The sequence below is a fragment of the Molothrus ater genome, chromosome 13 (assembly GCF_012460135.2).
Source record: "Molothrus ater isolate BHLD 08-10-18 breed brown headed cowbird chromosome 13, BPBGC_Mater_1.1, whole genome shotgun sequence".
NCBI lineage: Eukaryota > Metazoa > Chordata > Aves > Passeriformes > Icteridae > Molothrus > Molothrus ater.
In genome coordinates, this window is record NC_050490.2 from 5001168 (window position 1) to 5026155 (window position 24988).

The following is a 24988-nucleotide window of genomic DNA, read 5'->3' on the forward strand; positions in this document are numbered from 1 at the left end:
ATCTGGATCTGTTTGTGAAAAAGTGCATACATGAAATAAGGAACTTATTTCCCAACAAGGGGAACTGTATGCTTACATGAATCAGCTGTGAAATTAGGGGATTCTCCTGCTATGAGAGTAGTAAGGAAGCTAAACAGAAAATTTTAAAAGAGAAGTACTGACAGCAAAAGTTTTGAGGATTTGGGATCCTGTGATTCTTTGATTTGCTGCAGGATGTAATCACTGATAGCCAGCAGGAGTCATGGGTGCTCAGCTCACAGAGAACAAGGCCACACTTCAGTACACTGATGAGATAATGTAACAGATCAGGGATAAGTGCTGGGCACTTCAACTTGTCTAAATGGCTGAGATAAGAAAGCGGCAGCTTCCAAAGGGAATCAGTGTTTCCCCTGTGTAACTCACGCTCTGGCAAATGACACTTGGCAACAAAGAGCATGATGAATACTTTGTATTTGGGGAAGAAGAGACTGAGCACTACATGTGGAAGAAACATTATTGACCTGTATTAAAGCAGGATCAACCCTTCTTACTGTCCACATTTACTAAAAGAATCCCAAAAGAAAAATGTCTAGCCTTAATTTGGAATGTGTAATCTTTCAGTAGATCCCACTTATGTCATGTGAGTTGACTGGGCAGGGAACTTCCACACCTCATTTTCTGTAACAAATTACTCATGTTTTCCTGCCAGCAGTACACTGGCTATCTCCTCACTTGGCACATTTCTGGTCAAGAGGTGACAGCCACAGGGGAGGAATGCTGCAGTTCCTTGTGCCAACATCCAAGTAGAACTCGTGGACAACCATAAAAATACTCAGGTGCTTTATATCCTTTATATGCTTTACCATAGAATGAAAATATTTTCTGATGAGACTGTTACTTTTTAATGAGAAATTCATGAAGGCATTTAGAAATGAGGACAGAGTGAGAAGCTCTGGAGAATTTAGGATTTCTGGATAATGGGAACTTCCAAACTGTCAAAATTCAGCCAGATGCTATTTCATAAATAGCATTGTACTGATAAAAACACCATAGCACATATCAGCTTCAACAACTATTTTGACAGCAAACCTTCCTTGCTGTATTTAAGGGTGAGAATGAAAAGCTGTGTGTCATTAACCATGGAACAGTCTCCTCCCATTTTTGGATGCTTATGCCACATCAGACTGTTTTCTGTATTAGTGCCAGAGCATTAGGCATGTTTAAAGGAAACACGCATATACTGTGCTCCAAACACCCCTGAGAAATGAAGTTCTGTGTACCTCCCTGTGGTAGCCTGATGTCTTCACAGTCGTTTCCTATGTTAGAAGTTCCTTATTATTAACACCAGAAGTTCCCTAGAGCCCAAAGCGTGCTAGGCGTTTCAGGGAAAAAAAAAAAAAAAAAAAGAAAAAAAAAAGAGTTTGGTCTGTAGTCATTCACAAGCCTAATCCCTGTAAAATACAGCTTTTTACCCACTGATGTGCCTTCATTTTCCATATAATTTTCGCACTCCTTTGGCTGCTGCTGCGATGCCGGGCAGGGATAGGATTCAGAATAGGAAACTACAGGAGACTACAAGAGAAGGGTTTTAATCTGATCATAGGCCAAGGTATGATTTGGAAAACCGTATTTGATTCGGTCAGAAAAGTGCCGGAGCACGGGAGCCCGGGACGCGCGGAGCGAGGAGCGCCGTCCCACGTCAGCAGCGGCCGATTTCCTGGGGCAGGGCCGAGCCCGAGCTCGGGGCCGGGAGCGGCGGCGGGGCCGCGCTCAGGAGCCGCGCTCAGGAGCCGCGCTCGGCCGGGGCGGGCGCGGTGCCGGCGCTGCCGGGGCCGGCGGGGCGGGCCCGCACTACAAGTCCCGAGAGGCGGCGGGCGCGGGCCGAGCCTCCCCGCTCCCTGCGCGGCCCCGGGGCTGCGTCCGCGGCGAGCGCGGCGATGCCGGCGGCGGGCTCGGAGGGGGAGGAGGGTCTGGCCGGGGAGCAGCCCGGCCCCGGCACCCCCAAGCTCTGCGGGTACTTGCAGAAGCTGTCGGGCAAGGGGCCCCTGCGCGGCTTCCGCAGCCGCTGGTTCGTGTTCGACCCCCGCCGCTGCTACCTCTACTACTTCAAGGGGCCTCAGGAGCCGCTGCCCCTCGGGCACCTGGACATCGCCTCCGCCTGCTTCAGCTACCACCAGCCCGAGGCCGGCGCGGCCGCTGCGGGGGACGAGCTCACCGCCTTCGAGGTGCACAGCCCCGGCGGGGCCGTCACCGTTCTCAAGGTAGGCCCGGGGCGGGCGGGACCCATCGCCGCTCCTGTCCCGGCCCCATCCCCGGTGCCGCCCGTGCCCTCCGCCCGCGGTACCGCCCCGGCCGGCGGGGCCCCTCCGCCGCGCCCGAGCGGGCTGCTGTAGGAAGGAAGGTGCTGTTTCGCAAACGCCGGGGAGATCCGCAGTACCGGGCTGGCCCCAGCTGTCTGTTAGTTGCGAATTTCTCCTTTACGATTTCGTGTTTACCGTGCTCCTCTGAGAAGGAGGAAATGCTTCTACTGAGCATGGGCTGAGTGCCTTCTCTGGAATTGTCTGGGCAGAAAAAAAATTTCCGAGGAAATCTGACGGGTTGGGGTTTTGGAAGTTTGGAGGGAGTGGTCGGGTTTCAGTTTTGGAGTGTTTATTTTGAAAAGACGATGCGTGGCAGGAGTCTGCGTCTAGGCTGCTTTGGGAGGAAGGAAGAGGAGGGAGAATTGTTTCCTCATAGTAGCAGAGCTGCTTATCGCCTTGTCTGTTCAAGGACTCAGATTTTCTCAGGACAAGAGGTAAATGTTTGGATTATTTAAGATATCTTTCCTCTATTGTCATGCCTAGGAAAAAAAGCCAACAGGGAAACCATTTTGACTAAGTAAAGAAGAAATAAATTATTCTGAGCATCCATTGTTTTTTAATTCTGTTAAGGCAGATATGTGTCCTTCAAAGAGAGTTCTTCTGCATAGAATGTAACTTTTCACGTGAACTGTGTACTTTCTGAGGAACAATCTTAGAACATAATCCATTAAGTGTTAAGCAGTAGAACTTCCTATTGAATACTGGAAAATACCTCTTACATACTTATTCAACAGTGGAGATTTGAGCACTCATGATACCTGCTGGGTCTGTGGAGGATGATTGTGTCAAGCTCTATAGCATTCTGTTTTGATGAGTATAAGTGTCAAAATACCGACTCATTAACTTGATTTACTAGAGAATAAGAAATTTATTTACCTAGGAAACTAATACAATAATAATTTTAATAGTATTTGCTTAGGTAAAAGCAATGTAGTCAGTTGCACATAAAAACTACCTTTGTGTAGTTGTAAAAGATTTTACTACTTTCAGTGAATCTGCCTTTATAGCCCAAGTGTTTGTGTTATGAACATTAAAACCGCAGACTTGGTTTAAGCTTTGCTTTCAATAGTTTGAGGAGTTTTCTTTGTTTTAATTAGCATCTAGTGATTTTACATGGAGATCTTCAGAAAAATTTTGTGTTGAGGGTGCCTTTTGAACAGGAGGGGTTTTGTTGAGAGCCCAGGATTTGTGATAAAGATTGCAGTGTGAAGTGCTGTGTTTGACTGTCAGACAGTACTTTGGCAGCAGCCTCGGATGTCTTCTGCAGTCATGAAGACACAAATCATCCTCAGCACTGCTACACAAATGTAAGACATGGGGGCTTTCTTTTTCATTTTTTCTTTTTTTTTGTATCTTTTGGTCTGTGATGTTGCTACTCTGCCCATATTTTATGTGTTAAGTTTTTTCCGGTGCTCTCTAGGAAAGAACGTGCATAGATTGGAACTTTCTTCATGTTTCCCTTATGAGGATTGAGAAATGGTGCCAGTTAAGAAAGTCAAATTAATTTCTGCAATTAGCAGAAAAAGATAATTTTGTGTTGTGATGCCCTAAAGCAGCCACATGTTTGTACATAAAGATGATGTTATGTTGTACGTGTTTATATAGTAAAGAAGGAGTTAATGAAAATCTTAAGGGATATTGCAGGACCATCTGGCGTTTTGTGGCCATGTCATTCACCAAGGAATAAAACCAAATAAGTTTTTTGATGCTGAAATTAATTTTCTTCAGTCCAGCATGATAGTTCTTTAAGGCCTTTAAAAGCATCCTTCAGCTCACTTAGGTAGAGTTGCAAATTAATTCAAGATGGTAAATGAAAAAACCCAAACAACCCAACCCCTCTCCCTCCCCCTCCAATCCAGCCCCTGTTAAAAGCAAATGTGATTTTCTATCAAGAAAACATTACACACAGAGCACGAGGAATAAAGTCAAGTGAAATGCTGTCTTCAGCCTGTAATTCACATGCTTTGTTTTCCTCAATTTGCTGTTTGTTCAAAATTTCCACATCTTGTGATCTGGCCTTTCCCATTCAGTGTTACAGACTAAGAAGAGCAATAAAAAATAAGCTGCTGGAATTCCAGATTGAGATGATGATACTATTGAGGAATGCATTATTTCTTATCATGCCTCAGTTTCGTGTTAGTGTAATGATTCCATCATCTTGATTGCTCAGCCTTTTGTCAGGTATTGGGAGCTGAGAACTCTATGATGTACTCTAGCTTTGTTGCCCAGATAAGAATTATGGAAAAAATATACTGCAGCCTTTACAGCAAATAAAATATTCATATTTTAGAGGTGTAGAAAACCAGCCTGCTGTTTGTATGATTGTGGTTTTTTCTGTACATTTCCAACAGGTGCAGAAGAAGTTAAGTGTGTGTAAAAATCTTTTCCATTTAAATATATAACAGATACCATCCCTTTAGGTAAAGGAGCACAGAAAATTGTGTATTTTATGAATATGGATAAGTTATGTTTGAGAATATTTTTATGGAAAGGCATGCAAATACTGATCCTGCAAATATGTCCTGTAACACAAAATGCTGCTAATACTATCAAATAAACATTTGGCTGTGTTTGCACAGCAAGGCCTTGCATTAAGGGGGGAAATAATTAACATTATGAATATATAAAAAGGAACAAAGGCAGCATTTCTCATTTATTTTTAAAGAAGGTAGTGAGTGATATGTAGTGATCTGTTTTGCGTGCTTCAGAACCAAAGGAACTCTGGCCAGTGATGCTGGACTGTGTGTCTGGTCACTTCTCTGTGAATAGTGGTGAATTGGGAGTGGAACAGAAATTGCACACAGTTGTGAAAGAAAAAATATTTTCTGGGCTATTGGCCAAGTGTAAGGATTCCAGAGACTGCAGAGATTTCAGGGCCCTGATACTCGAAAGTATTGGACCCCAAACTTGCTGAACTGAGAGTGGCTTAGGAGCGGATGCTGAAATTTGTCAGTGATCTCACAGGATGCAGCAGTGCTCAGTGATGTTGAGCTTGAACAGTTTTGCTGCAGGGCTTGACACAGCAGAGGAGGGAGCTCAGCACTGAGGGTGGTTTGTTGTCTGAGCTGATGCTTCTTGCTCAAAACTTTGCTGCTTAGTGGTTGCAGTGCTTTAATTAAAAGTTGGGCTGCCCTCCAGAAGAAGCCATCTGGCCCCAGATTTGGTGTTTGAGCATAGCAGGAATAGTAAATCTTAAGAAATGCAAACTTTCTGGTGATGTTCCCTTTTTACAGAGTAGCTTGAGGGAGAGAGCTTTGTCTGTGTTCAGAAATGTAGCAAGAATTTTCATGGGATTTCTCAAAATGTGAGGTCTGCTGGTTGCATTTCTTTGGACTCTTCCTTTAAAGTATTTAATGTTGGCATACGTGTTCCACCAGTGTGTCCAGTGGCAGTCCATGGATGGTTTCCTCAAATAATTCTTCTCTGTCATGTTTGGATCAGAAGATGACAATTCTACATCATTCTTAGTGGAAGAATTTAGGGGAATATTTTTAATTAAATTACAGTAATTTTCCATTGCTTAAGTTGAGAATTACATGGTACTGTATGGCTCTTCACTTAAGAGTGTCTTTTACTCCTAGTGTTGCCTGTAAGTTTGCAGCAGTACAATTACAGTGATTCCTTATTTCACACCAGTTCAAGGGCCATTCATGGTAGTGTCTTTCTCACAGAACTGCATCCATTAAAATGTGACTGCATGGCTCTGCAGTAAGAAAGCACCTTAGCAATACCTTAGTAGCTATAAGGACTTTTTGTGTACTTAATTGCTACTCTGCTTAATTAAATGTTTTGGCTCTCATGGTGGGCAGTAGCCAAATACTAGTAAAAGTCATGAGAAATGGGCAAGCATGGCAGTGTTCCTTTCTTTGACAGATAAAGGAAATTTTAAAATATGTTTCAAAACTTGTGCTCTTTGTGATTAGGGGAAGATGAAGACTTAAATATTCTATATGTAGTTCTTGGTTTTATTTTGTTTTGATTTTTTTAAACATCTATTTCAAACAACAGCTTAAAAGATGAATTTTGTTTAAACAAAACTAATTTTAACAGAGATTTTTAGGAGATTCTTTTAGTTGTAAATAACTGAGATGACTGTAATAAAGTCAGCCAAAACTGTTCAAAGGGAGAGGAAGACTCCAGAAGAGGAGGACCATGTATGGGAGGAAAAGAAGGCAAGGTAACAGGCTGGGGGCAGCAGGAGGGCACGGAGTAATTCTTGGGGAAATGAGTTAAAGCAGGGGCGTGAGAAGCCTGTGCTGCTTTGCCTTGGCACTTGGTGCTGGAGGGCGGGCACGGCTGCCCGGCCCTGTGTGTAACAGCCTCCCCTGGGAGCTGAGCGTGCCTCCCTGCAGCTGGGAATTGACACGCAGCAAGGAGCAACTCCAAGAACATTGATTCACTGCTCTCTGAAGGTGATTGGTGAGATGGTAGCGGGGCAAATTGTGAGAGAGGCTCATGAAGTTCAGGAAGTCATGGGCAGGAGCTAATTGTAGGTATAACTTAGACTGACTGCAGTGGGTTGCCTCATTAGCTGTGTTGTGGTAGCAAAGAGAACCACGTAAGCTCTGCATCCTGGGTTAGTGGAAGCTCTTTGAATTCTTGGTGGTTTTTTGCTGGAGCACAGTTAACATTGCTTTACATGGCCTGTCAGCAGGTGTCTCTAAAGGAAGTATAAGCTCTCATATTTACCAGAACTGAAGACTTGCCACTGGCTAAAGCTCCAAAGGAAATACTTCTGTGCTAGGAATAGAAGGGGAGATGTTTACTCCTGGCAAGAAGTGACTGTAGTCTATAGACTTAAAAACCTGCTCCTGTGGTCATTGGAGGTCATTCCCAAACTGCCAGAGGTGGCTGTGGGGATTGGCATTTCCCAGAGTCCAGTTCTTTGACCTGAACTATTCTTTACCCTATGTATTTTTTTATGAGGGAAATTATTTTCTCTGGTTTCCTGTGAGTAAGCAAGAAATAATACATGAAGCTGATTTCCATTTCAGATTAGAAGTATTTTGGTTACATATCTTTCTTACCAACTGACTCTGCAGTGTCCTCATGTGTCACTTGTTTGTTTCACTTCTTGATTTATGATTGTTTATTTGATTTATATATCTTGTATCCTGCCATGTGCATAATGTACTGAACGGAGCTGGAGCAGCAGCTTCAGGAATAACTGAGGTTTTCTGCTTTATCTCCTTGAATGGTCCTTTGGAGCCATTTGCTGTAGGGTGTCATGGATGTTAAAGCTCGTAGGGGTACAAAGAGCCAAAAGGTAAAATAAAAATCCATCTCTCTCATGATTAAACTGAGATTACAAATTGCTGAACCATAGAGAGCACCCTGCGGAAACATCAGTTTTTGTTTGCCATGCTGTTTATGCTTTGTGTTGTCATTAGCTGCTCTTGGGGCCAAAATATAATGGCCAATGAATCGTCAATTTTACTAGACCAGAAGTGTTCTTATGTGAAAAATGTAGACAATTCTGTGCCATTGCTGTGCTTTATGCAGCACTTACTGTATGCCTTTGTATGTAAATGTGTGCTATTTGTTGCTCTCCATTCTTTTGCAGCTGTGCCTTGCACAGGTGTCCTCTTAATTTCTGAGGAACAGAACAAAAAACTGTTTGAAATTAGGTTGTCTTTAAAGAATAAACATAGTCATCTTTTCCACTGATAATGCTGTCATGCACTCTGGGAGGAGGTAGGAGAAAGGCCAGCTAAAAGATAAGCACTCCATGTGCTACCAAGCCAGAGGAGTTAGGGGAGTGTCTCCTCATCAGTGCTATTTTTTTTTTCCTAAACAGTCCATGTTACCAGGTCAGGTGCTTGTCCTAGACTGGCAGCTGGAGAGGTATGTTGAAATAACAATTACTTTTCCATAGAGCACCTGCAGTGTCAGATACCTTCACTTGCCTCTCCTTGGTATTTGTATATTGTCATTTTGAAATCACTTAGAGCTCTGATTCAAGGTATGTTTGAATTCTTCCTCACTTACTGCCCATTCACATTTTTGACTGTAGGCTTGTAGGTTAGGCATTAATGTTGGATTTTGGGGTTTTTTTGTTTTAAATCTGATTTTTCCATAGAAGGTAGTTAGCTCATGGTATCATCAGGAAATACAGTGTGTAGATTTAGTCATTAAGGTAAGAGGCATTGCAATGCATTATTCGTTTGTTGGCTTCTGCTGGTAAAGCAAGTTAAAAGAAAATGGGAATCTTCCTGAATGTGTATGGGATTTTTTCCAATAATATAGATTTGTAGTTATATGTTCAAACAGTGCTTTGTGTGTAAAATATATGATGCTGCTGCGTTTTCTAAAGTCTGAGTGTAAAACTGAAGAAAAGGAATGTGTGAGACTACTTCTAATGAAAAATTCTGGCGTGAAAATCATGGATGTGCATGTGAGCACAGGGTGCACCTGGTGCATTGTGGTTATTCCTTTAAAATCATACTGATTAGGAGTGACGGTACCTTGGTGATCTGCTGCTGATCTGTGTGGGGTTTATTATTGCGCTTGGAATTGCTGTGTTCGCGCACAAGGGCGTGCAGGGGTCTCACCAGCGCTCTGCTCCCGTGTCCTGCAGGCTGCGACTCGGCAGGACACGACCTACTGGCTGCAGGAGCTGCAGCAGAAGAGGTGGGAGTACTGCCACAGCCTGGACAGCCGCACCTCCCCCACACCCAGCGACTTCTCCAAAGGGCTCGTTGCCAAAGACAACCCTGGTACGTTGGGAACTTGAGTGACAGCAGCAGGCACGGCTCTCCTCAGTGTCAGCTCATAGTACGAGGTGTTGCACTGGGGTAGAGAACTGCCTGAAGAAAGCTTTTTCACATCTGTTTATCAAGTAACTCTAGTAAACTTCGCATATGCTACAATATTTAACATAAATGTGATTTTATCTGTGATTTTGTATCCTTTACAAAATCTGTTGATTTCTTGAAATTAAATAAAATTGAGTAGTCTTATGACTAGGTTTCATTAAGCTTAGGTAAGTTGTCTTTTAGTGGTTGCAACATCTTAAAAAGATAGTATGGTAAATATCCTGAGATGTAAACTTCAGTTTTTAGTGGGAACAGGTATATTTTGCATTCTGAATGACCATGCTTTGTTCCTGAAAAGGTATGGTGTGGTGGATCTATCTGACTTTGATAAAAATGCAGTGCCTTCAAAACTGAAAGACAGTCTGCACTGATATTACATAAGTTAAGTTCAGTCTCTGAAATACCTTTAGGCAAGGAAAACGTAATTCTACACTAGTGTCAGACTTATCAAAATGGCTGTGCATTATACAGAGTTACTCTGCATTTTTTACTACATTGCACAGGCACTTGTGAATTGTTTTATTCCTCAGTCCCTACAGAAATGGATTCCTTGCTGATTTCTGTTATCCATAAGTAAGACTGAGTACAATCCAGTTCTGTGCCAAGTTAGGCATTAGTAAGGCTCTCCTGGGTTTAAGCAGTCTTGCAGTCAGGCATATTTCATCAACAGACGTCACATTTGGTTGATGTCACTTTGCTCCCTCTGTAAACCCAGCAGTGTTGAGCTGTTGTTATCACACCTTGTCCCCTCCTGAGTTTCGGGTCCCGTTTTAGTGTTGTCCTCTAACCCATTCTCTCCTTTGAGAGAATGTGCTGCTTGTGGCTGCTTGCTCAACACAGCTGGCCTCACGTGTGTTTGCTGGGGGCTCAGCTGGGCCTTTCAGGCACTGCAGGCAGCTCCTGCTGAGAGCAGAGCCCAGCCCTTGAGCTGGTGCAGGGCTGGCCCTGCCATGTGCTACTGCAGGGTCTGCAGGCAGCAGCAATCAGCCTCTTCTCCATATCAGTTTTTTGGCCAGTGTCGTTTCCAGAAGTGGTTTACTGTAGGGACAGGTGGGTGGCTGGATTAGCCCAAGAGAATTGCTGGGAATGCCAAGTGGGATGGTTTGAGACCCCTTTTTTTGGCAGTAGCCAGTCTGGGTAGCAGCTTGTCAAGCCATGTGCTCCAGAGCACATGCACTGGTGGGCAAAAATCTAAGTGTTGCAAAAGGGAGCAGGCTTTGGCTCTTTCAGCCCTTTGTCTTTCTGCCTTCAGCCTCTTGTTCTCTGCTGCACAGGCTCCCTTTTTTTGTTGTTTTTAACTGACCCTGTGCTGAGTAGGTTGAAGTCATATGTTATCCAGAAAGGAGCACTTTTTTTTTGTTTCTGCAAGATTGATGAGTGAAATATGTTCAGTGTGCAATCAGGTGATTGCACAGCTGGTGGACAGGAGGGAACAAGGCACAGCAACCAAATACAGGAAGGCAGAGTAAAGCAGCAGACAGGCCTGCCCTCTTGGCAGCAGAGTGTTGGATCACATCAACTGTAATGTGTAACTTGGCCCCAGAATCTGTTCTTTTTTGTGCTGCTTCCCTCAGAGCTTGGGTACAATGTGAAACAAGCCTCTGTGACTGCAGCATGTGCAGGTGCTGTTCCCTCACACCTGTTTGCATCACATCCAGTCGTTTCATCTCTGACCTGGTATTTTTCTGTAAGTCATTGGGGGCTTTCTGGATAAGCCAACTGAATCTCTTCATGTGATTTTTTTTTTAATTTAAATTACTATTGTTGTTATATCCAGGACAAGGAATGTCAACATAACATGCATGGGCTGAGTAGGCCCATCCCTTTCAGGAGTAGCCTGCAGTTAAACTGCATGTTGTAGAATTTGGAGCTGCATCTAGAATATCTCATTTTCTAGGACAAATCACAGTGATAACTCTTATCATCAACTGAAGTGTTTAAGTAGGGATTCCTTTTGGGGAAAATGCAAATAGCCAGAATGATTGATGCTTGTTCCTTCTTTTTAATCAAGTACTCCAGGAGTTTCTTCTAGAGTTATGGGATCCTCTAAGGCTCTGGTTTCATGTTGATGACCAAGAAATGTGTCTTGTGGCTTTTTTTTTCTTTTTTTTTTGGAAGAATTAAATGTGCATGCAGTGTTGTACTTTATACCAGAGCATAGAAATTGGTTTATTTTGCTGGTGCTCAAGTACAGATGCTATCATGAATGTTTTAAATGGGGAAGTAGTCTGCCTTCAGTCCAAACCCAGAACTGCTTACTGCAGCCTTGCCTGTCTGTCCTCTCCCCTCCCAGTTCAGAAATCTGGACTGACTGGGGCGTGCATGGAGCTAGATAAAGCTTTGTGGATCAGCCTTGAAAGGTTTTTAAGAACATTCAACATAGTAAAAATACTTCAAAGTATTTATCACAGTGGGATGTGGGAAATTGAATATTAACAATAATTACACTGTAGGATTTGTCGTGGAGGTGCCTTACTACCATGGAAGTCAATTAAATTATTTATTCTTTATACCATGTGGGATTATTATTTTTTCTTGAAATCAGTTAAATGTTAGTGTAGTTTTGATGATTTCAGTTCTTAATTTGCATTAATAAAACATGCAATGCCATGTATTTATAAGATTGTTGTGTTTTGAAATAAGTTCCAAAAAAGATTTTTTTTTTTTTTTTTACTTGGAGGTTGCATGAGCAGCCACTATAATTTAATTTGCTGTGCTTTGTGTGCTGTGCAGTCCATGGCTCTAACAAAGCTCCTGGCTGGTGTGGGCAGGGGATGATGGCCAGTGAGCAACCTCAGGGTGCCACATTCAGACAATTGCCATGTCTGGGAGGGGAAATGCGTTTGTTGGGAATTCAGCTCTTGAACAATTCCTTTACCTGGACCATCCTCTAAAAGGACTTAGCAGAATCAAACAGGTGGAAGATGAAACAAGCTGTAAGTGTGAAGGCAGAATGTTAGTATTCCACCTTGGCTTTGAGTATCCATGAATTTTTTGTCTGTATGTTGTGGGTTGGGTTGGTTTTTTTGCCCTTTGGGATGTTTGGATTTTCTGGTGGGGGGGGAAGGGGGTTGGGTTTGGTTTTCTTTTTAATTATTATTTTGCAGTTAAAACCTACTTATTATCTTTCCTCTTCGTTAGACAGTAAATATAATCCCATGTTTAGTTTTATCTAAGCTATTTTAGCTGAACTGTGCTTAGTTCAAACAGCCACAGTGCAAAAGAACTTGGAATTCCCTTTGGCTGATAAGGCCCTGAAGTATCTGTTTATAAAAATCAAGGCAGTGTAACTTGTACCTCTATTTGAAACATGACATGATACATTTCTGTGTCAGATACCATTTTTCAAGGGTTTGAGACATTCCTAGTGTCAGAGATCTTTAATATTTCATATTCTTTATCACAGAATGTTCTTTCTACTTCTAATCTTTGATACTTGATAAAAGTAACCCCCTGCTGAGTAATTGGAGGGTATGGTTTGCTTAAAGATGGTCTCACTGGTGTCACAATGGTTGGCTTAAGATGGTCTCACATTGCTGGTGCCAAGCAATTGTCAGAGCAAAGGCTGAAAGACTCACCAGTGATAAAAGAGGGTATCGTAATTTCCTAGGGTTTTATTTAAGTCAGAGCCCATCCAATGTGTTACTTTCTAATATAAATGCTGAATCAAGTCTGAGAGTGTTGTCGAAAAGTCTTTAATCCACTTCAGTACTTTATGAATTATATCAAGACTCTGAAAATTGCATTTGGGTTTGTTTAAGTTGCCTTTTCAGAGGGTTTGTAGAAGGCTGTAAACCACTTTATGCTTCTCTCTAATGCTTTTTGCTACTCACAGTATATTCTGTATTCTGGATTTTTTACTCCCTCTTCCTCCTGGAGGGAGAAAGCAGCTCTCCAGACTAATGGAAGCACAGAGGTAGCACAGGCACTGCAGGTTGTGCAGTCTGTGTTTGCCAGGGTGAGGTGTTGGAGCCCTGGTGTGCTGGTTGGGTCAGCCTGGCTCCTCTGGCCCTTGTGAGCTGTGGCTCAGGGCTGGGCCAGCTCCTGGAGCTGCTGGGAGCCCCTGGGGTGTGCAGCACTGTTCTGCAGCTCTGCATGGCCTGACCATGGGGCCCCCACTTGCTCCAGTGCACAGGAGATTTGGCTGGGCTGGGTTGAGGAGGAGCTGCGCTCAGGAATCCTCACTGGTGCAGGAAGTGTCTGATGTCCTGCAGAGCTGTGCCAGCATTCTTGGTTCTGGCAGTGCCCAGCCTGGCCTTGCACAGGACTGCCTCAGGGCTGTGAAGGTCACTGACTTGCAGCTGCAGTGTCACTTTTAGGATGAATAACTTACAGGATGAAGCACACCCTGAAAGCTGGGTCAGTGTTTTTGTGACACTGTTCTAGACTTGGTTCTGATTGCCTATTTTGTCAATCACTCATGAAATAATGCTTTGTAAGCATCACACAGCTCCTGTCTGTTATCAGAAGTATGTGGCTACAGTGAGATCTCACTGAGAAGTTTGTGATTTATAAGATTCATTTGAACTGAATGTTTTATAAAGTTTTTTGTTTTTAGCAATTTAAAGTAAACCCTGAACAATATCATGAGCAGGCTTAGCAGTCTGTGACTTTACATAGCCAATATTCTTTTACTTTTTGAAGGTTATGTTTATTTTTTTCTCTGTCTCTCTTTTTTTCTTTTAATATAGATTTGAGTATCCTAAATCAAAATGCTTCAGCAGAGAGAGCTAGAAATATTCTAGCTGTGGAGACTTCTCCTACAGACCTGGTGGGGGAACAAGCAGCTTCCCAGCCTGCACCAGTCCAAGGAAGTGCCATCAATTTCTCACTTAAACAATGGAGTACTGAGATCAAGTAAGTTGTGAACCTGGGACAAAGAGTTCCCATGAGATTGGTAGTTCCCGACCAAGACTATTTCCTACATCAGTATGTGGTCAGTGGAGCTTCTTAGAATGATGGGTGGTGATGGGGTGGGTTTGTTTGTTGTATCTCTTCAAGTAAACAGATTCTTTACTCTATTTACCGTTTGAAGGTTTAAGGGAGCATTATTGTGTAGCTATCACCGATAGCTGAAAAGTCTTGTACAGCATTTCCAGTGGTGGCTTTGCTCTCTGAACCCCAGTGGCTGTTGAGGCTGAGTTGTATTCTCAGCCACTGCTGCTTTTTCTTGGAGCAGTCAATTCCCAGCATTGTATTAGTCGTAGTACTCAGTGCATAGGAACTATTTTTGGTGATGACAATCAAACCAATATAAATCCTTGGTTTTTGTTTTCTTCTTAAAAGAAATGAACACATTTGAAGTGGGTGTAGTTCAAATTCCTGAGCAAAAATGTGGCAGACCCCTTCTCTACAGCATCAAAACCCCTCACTCACAATGAATTTACTCCCTACTATTAATTGCTTTTAGGAAAGCAGTCCCATTGGTTTTCAGCTCTCCTGTTGGGTTTCTTTCTAAAGAATTTTGTGGTTTGCTTTGCCCACGTAGATGGATTTTCTGCTTTTGCTTAAAGCATGCTAATGCAGAGCAGCTCACAAAGCAGAGCTGTAGCTTTGGTTAAAAAAGCTACAGCATGTAAAGCATGTCCTTCTTGAGCTGGGAGGAAAATGTTCATTTTCATCAGCAGTGCAAAGTTAAGCAGATCCCTTGAAAGCTTTCTGGTTTAGTGCAGAGATCTGAGAGGTTACCAGATGGTGCTGGTTTTGGCTGTGGGTTATTTTGGTTTTTTTTCCTAGTGTTGTGGTTGGTTGTTTTCCTCCCTTCTCCAGCAGTTCTGTACCATTTGGGACAGGGAAGATCTGGCAGCCTTTGGAATATGTGTGCTCTATTTGGAGAAGAGGTATAGAGATGCCAGGGAGCACTTCCTGAGACACTCACTGATATTGGGTGTCCAATCTATCATTGCCCAGTTTGATCTATGTAATTTGTGTGGAATGTCTGAACAAAGAAATTGGGCTTCTTGCCCCCAACAGGAATTATGATTCTTTCTGGAAGAAAATGAAATCTGTAGCGTGAATGAGTCTTTGCCAAGCTTGTAAATTGATTGCTGAAATAGTTTTATTAATAACCATTAGGATTATTTTTAAATTGTAAATATTTATCAATTTATCAGATTATAAAAGTTGTGCACTACTTAGTTTAGTGATTGGCTTAGAGTTCATGTTGATAAGATGTTAAATCTCTTGTGAAGCTGAAAGACTGGCTTGGATTATCAAATGATATTGAAAGTGTAACGTGGGTTGTTTTCTGCTTAAGTTTTGAAGAGAGGATGTGGATGATTGAGTGAAAGCATCTTAGTGAGCTTGCACAGACTCTGTGGAAAAATGCTGAGATACTAAATATATTTCCAATTCTATGCCAAAAATATTAAACTGGTTTATATGGCTTGATTTGGAATGTTCTTATGTAGTTGAACAAAGGCTTTGCAATACTGAGCTGTGTTAATACTCATGGATGTAAGAGTGGACATTTCCTGAGTGCATGATGGTCGTGGGGGAGCTGGGTCAGGTAATCTCATCCTGCTGGGAAATGTATTGTTCTTCTGTAGAATTACCTGGCTGGAATTCAGAGGCTGCCCCTGAAATGTTCTTGCAGATAGTTGGCCATGTTCCACCGTAGAAAAGAAAAACTGCAAAGGAGTCTTGTCATCAGCAGTTCAGCTGCAGCAGGTCTCTGGGATGATCCCAAGTTTTCCCTTAATCCCCAGTATGGAGCTATAATGTACATGTGTTTTGACTGCATGCTGTTCAGTTTAATGCTTGGCAGTTACCCTAAAATTCTAAACTACAGCTGATCAATACAGAGATGGTGCTTGTAAATCCTAACTTTGTTTTGTACTTGCCCCCTGCAAAAACAAAGATAAAACAGGGGGATGCAAAAGACCATGGCATTAAAGTAAAATAATTCTTCTGTTCTTGGAATTTAGCTATTGATTGCAAATGCTATTTGGTAGTGTATGTTTTGTTTTCTTTGAGCTTTTATTTGGTATTGATTTTGTCCGTGTTTGTAGCTTATTTTTAGTTTGCACTGTTTGAACTGTTAAAAGCCCCTTATAAAAATAATACAAAATGGAGAAATGTTTGTCACATTTTCCTGCTGCCTTTTTCACAGAAATTCCATGTCCTCCTTAAGAAAAGGAAGTAACGAAAATCGCAGGAGTATATTTTATACCACTGAGGAGTGGGAATTGCTGGATCCAACCCCAAAAGACTTGGAGGACTCAATGGCTCTGGAAGAAAAAAGGAAGCACGTGGCAGAAGGAAGTAAAGGTAGAAGTGAGGAAGGAAGGGGGTCATATGCCTTACCTTGTCTAGCATGGAGAACCTTGTTATGTCTGTCTCTAGGAGATAAGTAGAAGCTTATCTTTTTCTTCACAAACCACATCCAGAGCTCTGTAAAGTATTTTTTAAAAAATCGATTTCTTAGAATGTGTTTGGGGTCCTCTGCCATTCAAATACAAGAGAATGTAGACAAAGCCTTGTTATCCAGTGGTTTGGGTTTCCTGAGCATGCTACTGGTTCATTTTGTCACATGACTTGCAAAGTAACAAGGCAAAGGGAAATGCTGATGTCTGTAATTGCTCACTTGAGTGTCACCCACTGAAGCAGAGTTGCCTTTAGACTCTGTGTATGTACCTGTTACCTTGGCTTGCTTCTGAAATGGGGCAGAAGTAGGGATGGACATGAGGCAGCAGCTCATCTGTGTATTGTAACTGGTTCTCAGATTTGACCAGTGTCTGGAATAACCTTGTCAAGATATTTTTACATCTCTTTAAGAGCACCTTAGGTGACATCCAAGTGATTTAATCTGTTAGAAAATATCCTGTATGTGGAGGTGAAACCTTACATTGAATCCTCTTACAGGAGCAGTAGGCTGTGATATCAGAGATGGTTTTGCTCTGATTATTTGAAGCAAAGTTTACTTAGCCATAGTTACAGATACCTTTTATTTTCTGTAATGAATTGTAAAATTCTCTTCATGTCTTATATGAAAAGTGGTCATTTATGAGCCAAGTCTTTTATCTTGGAGGGGAGAATATTTTTGAGCTTTTTTTTTTCTACCACCAAAGGAAGCAACTTGGAAAATGAGGCATGTTTAACACTATTGTGTTGAGTGGTTTGAAAGCTGCTTAAAGTCTGATGTTAATGAGTATATTTTTTAAGGAAATCTGAATGCTTTGAAATGCCTTTTTACTAAGTGAACCGAACTAGAAGAAATTGTTTTATGCAGGATTGACTACAGCTTTTCCATTTGATTTTGGCCGCATTCCACACAAAGCAAGACGCCCCTTGAAAGATATGATTGGATCAAGCAAAAACCGCAGCAGCAGCGACTCCTCCCCAACAGAGTGGTGCTCTGGCAATGGGAACAGACTGGTCTCTGAACTGCAACTGAAGTATCAAAGCCAGCAGGAAGAGTTGGAGAAGCTGAAGAAAGATCTTTTGAGCCAAAAGGTAATTAAACCTTCAGGCAAAGTGCACAAAAGCAAATGGGTCTGGCAGGTGATTGTGAGTTTAACCTTTCTGGCCATCTTACTGTGTTAAGACCTGGTTGGTTGTTATAAAATGATGGTTCTAAACAAACTTTTGTGTGCAAAAAGTCTTGAAACAAGAAGGACCATCTTTTATATCTGTTGAAGATAAGATCCCTGAATAAAACTTCCTTTGCACACTGTTCATTGAATTGGTTTATCTATCTTCCTTGTTCTCTGAAGTTAATTTGTTTGGTGTCTGCCAGGATCCTGGCTGATAGTCATAGCTTCTTTTTCCATATGTACATAAAATATCTTGGGAACTTCTTTCAGATTCTCTTTGTTTGTCTTTTGATTCTTTCAGTGCTAGTGCAGTGGGTGGGAAATAGACCTGGCTTCTTTCTCTCCTCAGGAGGGGTTTTGTAAGATAGGCCTAACCATAATGTGTATATATAGACTGCACTCACATGGTGGTCATGCTTGTGTGTCCTCAGAACTCCAATTTATTCAATACCTTGCTTTTATCTAAAAGAACTTCTACTCATTTTAAGAAGAAAAATATTTTAGATCTTACGTGGAGCTGCTGCTTCTGCTATTTGTATTTTCCTATGTGTGAGGTGATCAAAGGGAAACCAAAGAAGGAGTCTGAGCCTCATATTTATGCTCATTTTAGGCATTATCTTTCCTAGGAGTACAGTTGAGCTTCTGAGCTGCTGCTGTGGGAAATCTCACCGGTCTAGTGCAACACTGCATTCACAGCTGCTTCTGTTTTAATAAGAAGAAAAACGGTGTCTTAGGTGGTCATTTCTGTGGCAAGATTTTCTAAACAGCCTTTCACAGACTTCCTTTTTGACAAAGCAGCATTTGTTTTTTACCTCCTTTTATTTCTCCACATCCGTTAGAGAAGAGAGCTCTTAGTTACCTTTGCTTTTTCCATTCTGTAACGATTTCCTGTTAACTTTTTGGGCTTGAGCCTCTTCCTGTTCACCCTACTACAGGATGCCTTTCTTGCAAGCAAGGCTTTTTTCAGCTTCCAAGTAACTGGACAGCTGGGCCTCAGCTGTCCACTTCTTTTCCTTAACCTGTTGTAGCCATTTCAGGCAGGATCCTTAGCTCAGTGAAGGACACTGAAGCCATCTATGTAGGCCAGTCATTGTAAGGTGTTAGCCTGCTAGAAATCAGGTTGTAAAGTGTTTCCTTTTCTCTTTAAAACACCAGCATGAGGTCTTAACTGCAGAAACTTTATTTTGCTTGACCTTAGATTTCTAAGCTAAAAAATTTAGAAACTTAAAATTTCATCAGGTTTTTTTGCTGTTGTTTTGTAATTCTCAGGAACTTGTTCGACTTCTGCAGCAAACAGTCCGATCTTCCCAGTATGATAAATACTTTGCAAGCCGCCTTTGTGAGGGGGTTCCCAAAGATACATTAGAGCTGTTGCACCAAAAAGATGACCAGATTTTGGGCCTCAATAATCAACTTGAAAAGTTAAATCTGGAAAAAGATAGTCTCCAGCAGGAAGTCAAGAATTTGAAGTGTAAAGTTGGAGAACTCAATGAACGGCTGGGAATGTTGATGGAAACTATTCAAGCTAAAGATGAAGTCATCATGAAACTCTCTCGTCAACTCAGCGAATGTGAGGACAGCACATCCTCTCAAAGTGGAGCAATAAATTCCCCCACAGCCACCTGTACTAATAAAGAGCTACAGGAACTGGACAGACTAAAAGTAAGAGCACTGTCTCTGTCTTGATGCATAGGGAAATTTCTTCTGTCTGTAAAAGTACTTTTTAGTCTGCTGTACTGTTTGAGATCACTGCAGCAGTTCCCTAGGACACTCATCAATGGAGGCTTTCTCAGCTTGGAACCTCCACTTGGAGCTGTTATGTGACAATCTAACCAGAACTTCCTTCCTTTGGACCATCTCTAGTGCAGGGCTATACTTTCAGTAAATTAATCATTGGTGTGGAGCAGAAGAAATGTAAGAAATAATGAAAGGAGCAGGAAGGATTAAGGGTAAGAGGAAAATACAAGCATGAAAAATACAAACAAAAAGAAAGCTTGCTTTGGTTTTTTTAATTTTAAATATAACCCTAACCCTAACTGACTGAGGCTTCGGCGTGAGCTAGGTTGCCAGCTAGTGGGCAACAAAGAGCATGTGGAAAAGCGAAGGGAAGCTCTGAGGAGCCAAAAAAAGAGGAAGGAGTATAAGAACCTGTTTTACTAAAGCTGCTACAGCTCCTACTAATGCTTTATTTTTATTCTGTAACATACCTCTCTGAATGTGTCACAAGTTCGTAATGGAGTTACTGAAGTTGTCCACTTTGCTCCAAAAAGGCTTTCTTGCCTTTGCGTAAATATGTATTTCAAATTGATTAATGTTCCAATAAATAAGTTGCTTAAAATATGCTTAAACATACATAATTTTCTTATATGTGAGCCTGGTAAGTTTTATTAACTGAAGTTGAAACTAGAAGTCAGTGGTCTTGGCAGAAAGCAGTCAGAGCTCGTGGATGCTGGGGAGTGTGAGAGTCTGTGGCTGCTGGGAGGTACCAGCCTCATCCCACAGGCTCAGCTTTCAGAGGTAATGTTTGTAGCCAGGATCTGAGTGGATTAGGCAGGGGTCATTTATCTTTCAAGGATTTATCTTTCTAGGAGGTAGACATGACACTTGTACTGTTAATGAGGGCTGGTGAGGGTGGTGAAAACCCAAGGGACGTTCATCCCCCTTTTTTAGTGCTGCTGTGGCCTCTGGGATGGGCTCACCTGCATGTGCCTGTTCTCCCTGCCTGTGCCCTGACAGCAGCCAGCTGCCTTCTGCAGGCAGTGGAGCACTGCGAGGGGTGCAGGTGAGGCACAGCACCACCCTGTGCTCATATTTGGCATGCGCGCTTCATTTACATGAAGTCCAAAAATAATACTTGATTTGTGCCTGATATTTTTAATTAAAATCCTATTAGTAGCTGCTGTTTCTATGCTCTAAGGTGATCTTTATCTGTCGGGCATAATCTACTTCGTTTTTTTTTTTATCAACAGGACAATCTTCAGGGTTATAAGACCCAGAATAAATTTTTAAATAAGGAGATTTTAGAACTTTCTACTCTACGAAGAAATGCAGAAGCAAGAGAGAGAGAATGGCAGGCAAAGGTCAGCATGTTCTCACTTGGTGTCTAAAGCAATTTCCATACTTTAGCCATAAATCTACCCAGGAAATGGAGCCATTTAAATGTATTAAATATGATAGCTTAAAAAAAAAGCCCTCTCAGTCCTTACAGACCAATCTTTCTGAATGGGTTCTTGAAAGAAGTAATTGTTTTTAAAATTGTGTGACCCAGTGGAACATTTTGATAACTTATGAACAAAGGCATGTACATGTCTGAAAACATTGTTTCCTCAGAATTAAGGCTGTAATGATTTTTTTAAAGGTCAGTGACAGGATGTGTAAGGATTTGATATTTTGATATTTCGTATTTGTCACTATCAAGCTTTCTCCTGAGCACAAAGGATGACTATGGTATGGTGAATGGCATTTCTGCCTGGATCAATTTGAGTGTAGAGATGTTGCAGGTAAATAATAAAGATTTCCAGTGCTTGGGGCTAGGGAAAATGCACTCATCTGTAACTAAGGTTAGATACCTGTAGCTGGTTCAGTAGGCTTTGCTTTTAGTTGTTTGGAAGCCATGCACTCGGTGGCCAGCCTTAAATGCTGTATTTTTGGCACAGAGGTGTGTGCTTACAATTCTTACATGCTATTACCTAACTCATATGCCACTTGAGTTCTACTTGTTCAAACATGCACAGCCTAAAGCTGCTAAAATGCAACCATTTTGTTCTTTTAAAGTATTTCATACAATGCAGTGATAATTAAGGTTTGCTCAGAATTTCCATATGCAAAAATATGTGTGGTGGAAAACATCTGGTCTACTATGCTGCCTTATGTTACAAAAATGGGAAAGTTAAGGTGGCTGTTCTTGACTTAGATGTTTCTAAGCAGCATAAACCAAGAGAATAGCACTGAACCGGGTTTTAAAAGAAGTGTAGTACGAAGTGTCTGAAGATTTGTATCATGTATTATTTTCTGCAGTATACCAGCTTAGAAGCCAAACTCTGCCAGATTGAAAGTAAATACTTGATCTTGCTTCAAGAAATGAAAACTCCTGTTTGTTCTGAGGATCAAAGTCCTGCTCGTGAGGTTATCACACAGTTACTGGAAGATGCCTTGAAAGCAGAACCTAATGAACAACCAGAACAAGCATTTTTCAAACCCCACCTGGTCAGGTAGTTTGGTCCTGTTAAATTAAATGTATGTGTGTCTTGGCCAGTGGGCTCTATTATAAGACTGGAAAACAGACAGTGAGAACGTGTTTGCAGGTTTGGGTTATTTATTGTGTTTCCCTTCATTAATGATGGAATGGTCTTGAAATCCTTTTAGCTGTGTGAAAACATTGTCTTGGGGAAGATCTGGTGCAGGTCAAGATGCAGATTGAGGTCTGGGTGGTCTAATCTGGAAGATGGGGCCACAAGGCCTGGTGGCACCAGCCAGGCGAGGGACACGGGGGGACACAGCGAGGACTCAGGAGGAGGAGGAGGAAGAGGAGGGCTGTGAAGACTTGGACTGGAGGGGTTAAAGCCCCAGGATTCCTTTGCTGAGGGCGCTTGGTGGCACTGTGGCACAGCCCAGGCTGTGTCTGTGTGCCTTGAATAAAGTGTTCCATGGAGCCTGGGACTCTGCTGAGGGGTGGAAGCTGTGAGGAACCCTGGCCTGGCTGTGAGTGTGGGGTGTGCAGGAGCTGAGCGGGGACTGTTGGGGGGCTTTGGCAGTGACAGTCTCTGCCAGGGAGTCAGAAATGGTCCCACTGGGAACTTTCACTGGCACATTTATTCATTAATTGAGATGCAATGTCAACCTTAGACAAAGGTATTGCCCTACAGCTGCTGAAGGTGAGCTGCTGAGGAGATGGGTACATTCCAACTCAACCATGTTGTTAAATAAATTGCTTAATTTGTGTAGTAATATATACAGGAGCATGGGCACCAAGTCTTTTGTATATGGAATTGTACAAGTAATTGTTAAATAAAGAATATACTTCAGAAAAATGTTTAATAAGAAGAACTTGAGAGTTATGGAGAGTGGCTTTGAAGTAACTTTATGGTGAGAACTTGAGAGCTTCTGGGCTACCGAACATATGTTTAAAACCTTTTAACCTTTTTTCTTCCTCTCCCTTACAGTGAATATGATATATATGGTTTTCAGACTATCCCAGAGGATGATGATGAGGAGAAACTAGTAGCAAAATCACGAGCTTTGGACTTGAGATCACTTTCACTCAGTGAAAATCGAGAGATCTCCACAGGAGTGAAATGGGAGAACTATCTTGCAAGCACAATGAATAGAGAGATGATGCGCTGTGTGGAACTGAAGAACCTTATTCGGTGTGGAATTCCACATGAGCATCGGTCCAAGATGTGGAAATGGTGTGTCAATCTCCATGTTAAAAAGTTCAAGGACAGTGCAGTACCTGGCTACTTCCAAATCTTGCTTCAAAAAGCTCTGGAAAAACCAAATCCTGCCTCTAAACAGATTGAGTTGGATCTCTTGAGGACTTTGCCAAACAACAAACATTACTCCTCCCCCACGTCTGAAGGGATCCAGAAGCTGCGAAATGTGCTGCTGGCATTTTCCTGGAGAAATCCTGATATAGGATATTGCCAAGGGCTCAACAGGTAAGATTTTGCTTATCTTGGTTAATAACTATGCAGTGAAACACTTAAGGAGCCTTTCAAATCCCATGTATAGCAACATGGTTTTGAACAACAGTTTGCCTTATGGATTATATGCCCATAATTTAAAATAAACAAATAACTATCACATTTTTTAAACCAATGAAAAAAGCAGTTGACCTGAATAACAAATTTTGTAAAATCAACTTGGCATCAAAACTGGAACTGGAATTAGCTCTTAAGAAATGAACTACTCAAATGTTGTTTTACATTGACTTCATGTCAGTTGTAGGGGATTGTGCTGCTTTTTTGTATGAGAATTTGTTTTTTCTTCTTTTAAAGCAAGCAGAAAAAAATGCTTGAAAGTTTTTTTCATATTGTTAAGACACCACATTCAGCATTTTCCACTGATGTCTTAAATCAGAATTGTAGAATTTAAAGGGGATTCCTGTGTTACAATGCTAAGAAAAATTCTGATTCGTTGCAGTTGCCTTTGCCAGAAAAGCTTTGTTACTTGGAGATCTGTAGTAAACGAAGGTGCTACTTGAAGCAGGTGTGTTGGTCCAACACCCTGTCTCATCCCCATGATGTAATACTATAGATGTCCACTTGTGCTCTATTTTATGTACTAGCACAGGCTTTTGAACTTAGAGCAGCTTTGTCTTTTGAAAGAGCACTGAAGAAGTAGTAGAACAGAAGCAGTGAGTCACGTAGTAGAGGTGGTGAGGCGGTGGTGGTAGCAGTAGTAGTAATGTGGAAACCTCCACCTAACACCCTTAGGATAAATATCTCCTTTCTAAACTAGACTCTGTGTTTAGAGAGCTCTTAAAATTGGCAACACCAACACTTCAAGAAATTCTTAGACCAAGTTTTTGCCTTTTCCTGTTTTCTTATTTAGCTGAATACAAATACTTGATGTGGCTGAGAAGACATGGCTTTGCCCCATCTTAAACTACATCGAGTTTTGCTGTTCAGTGCTCTGCTGTTAATACATTTATCTCTGCTGAACAGAAAAAAATACTGTAATGGTTCTTACTATAGTTTTTATCTTTAATAACTTTCTCCTCCAAATAAACCCTATTTTCAGGTTGGTAGCAATTGCACTTCTGTACTTGGAACAGGAAGATGCTTTTTGGTGTCTAGTAACAATAGTGGAAGTCTTCATGCCTCGTGATTATTATACTAAGACACTGCTGGGATCCCAGGTATGTGCTCTGCTGGGATAAGGTCTGGTCCTGCTGTAAACTGCAGCCAGTCAACAGCTTTCCTCTGCAGCTATCTGATAGGCCTCTTTGGAAGGGGATGGAGTGGAGTTGACTGGGGTGGTTTGGCCAAACACAAGGACCCTTGTTGGACAAGGACTCTAACAGGGAGATAGTTGTTCAGTGTCCTGCTTGGAGTCCTTTAGCCCCCTTCTCATCGATAGCTTCACAACCCTGAGCTGTATTATTGTTCCTTTCCTCACATTTGGGGGAATGCTGGCGCAGGGCTCTGAGGGAGGGCGGGGTGAGAATGCATTTGCAATGCTGTGGGCAGTAGCCACTGTAGCTTTCCTGCTTCCAGGTGGTGCTCTGGTCCAGGCTTCCTTCTCCAGCCAAGTATTTGCCCAGCATTCTCTCTGCTCCTGTGCTCCTGCACCAGTTGCA

At 42.0% G+C, this 24988-nt stretch overlaps 1 protein-coding gene across 1 annotated transcript in view; it reads left to right on the forward strand.

The window, feature by feature from the left end:
* The first annotated feature begins 1916 nt into the window (after window positions 1-1916).
* The window catches only part of TBC1D2B (TBC1 domain family member 2B), a 30437-nt gene continuing 7365 nt past the window's right edge, over window positions 1917-24988 (forward strand). Inside the window, exons 1-10 of the mRNA XM_036389796.2 lie at window positions 1917-2240; window positions 8917-9055; window positions 13846-14011; window positions 16266-16423; window positions 17385-17608; window positions 18958-19350; window positions 20658-20768; window positions 21706-21899; window positions 22851-23345; window positions 24430-24547. Coding sequence (XP_036245689.1) covers window positions 1917-2240; window positions 8917-9055; window positions 13846-14011; window positions 16266-16423; window positions 17385-17608; window positions 18958-19350; window positions 20658-20768; window positions 21706-21899; window positions 22851-23345; window positions 24430-24547 — 2322 coding nt within the window. The remainder of the gene's footprint in view (window positions 2241-8916; window positions 9056-13845; window positions 14012-16265; window positions 16424-17384; window positions 17609-18957; window positions 19351-20657; window positions 20769-21705; window positions 21900-22850; window positions 23346-24429; window positions 24548-24988) is intronic.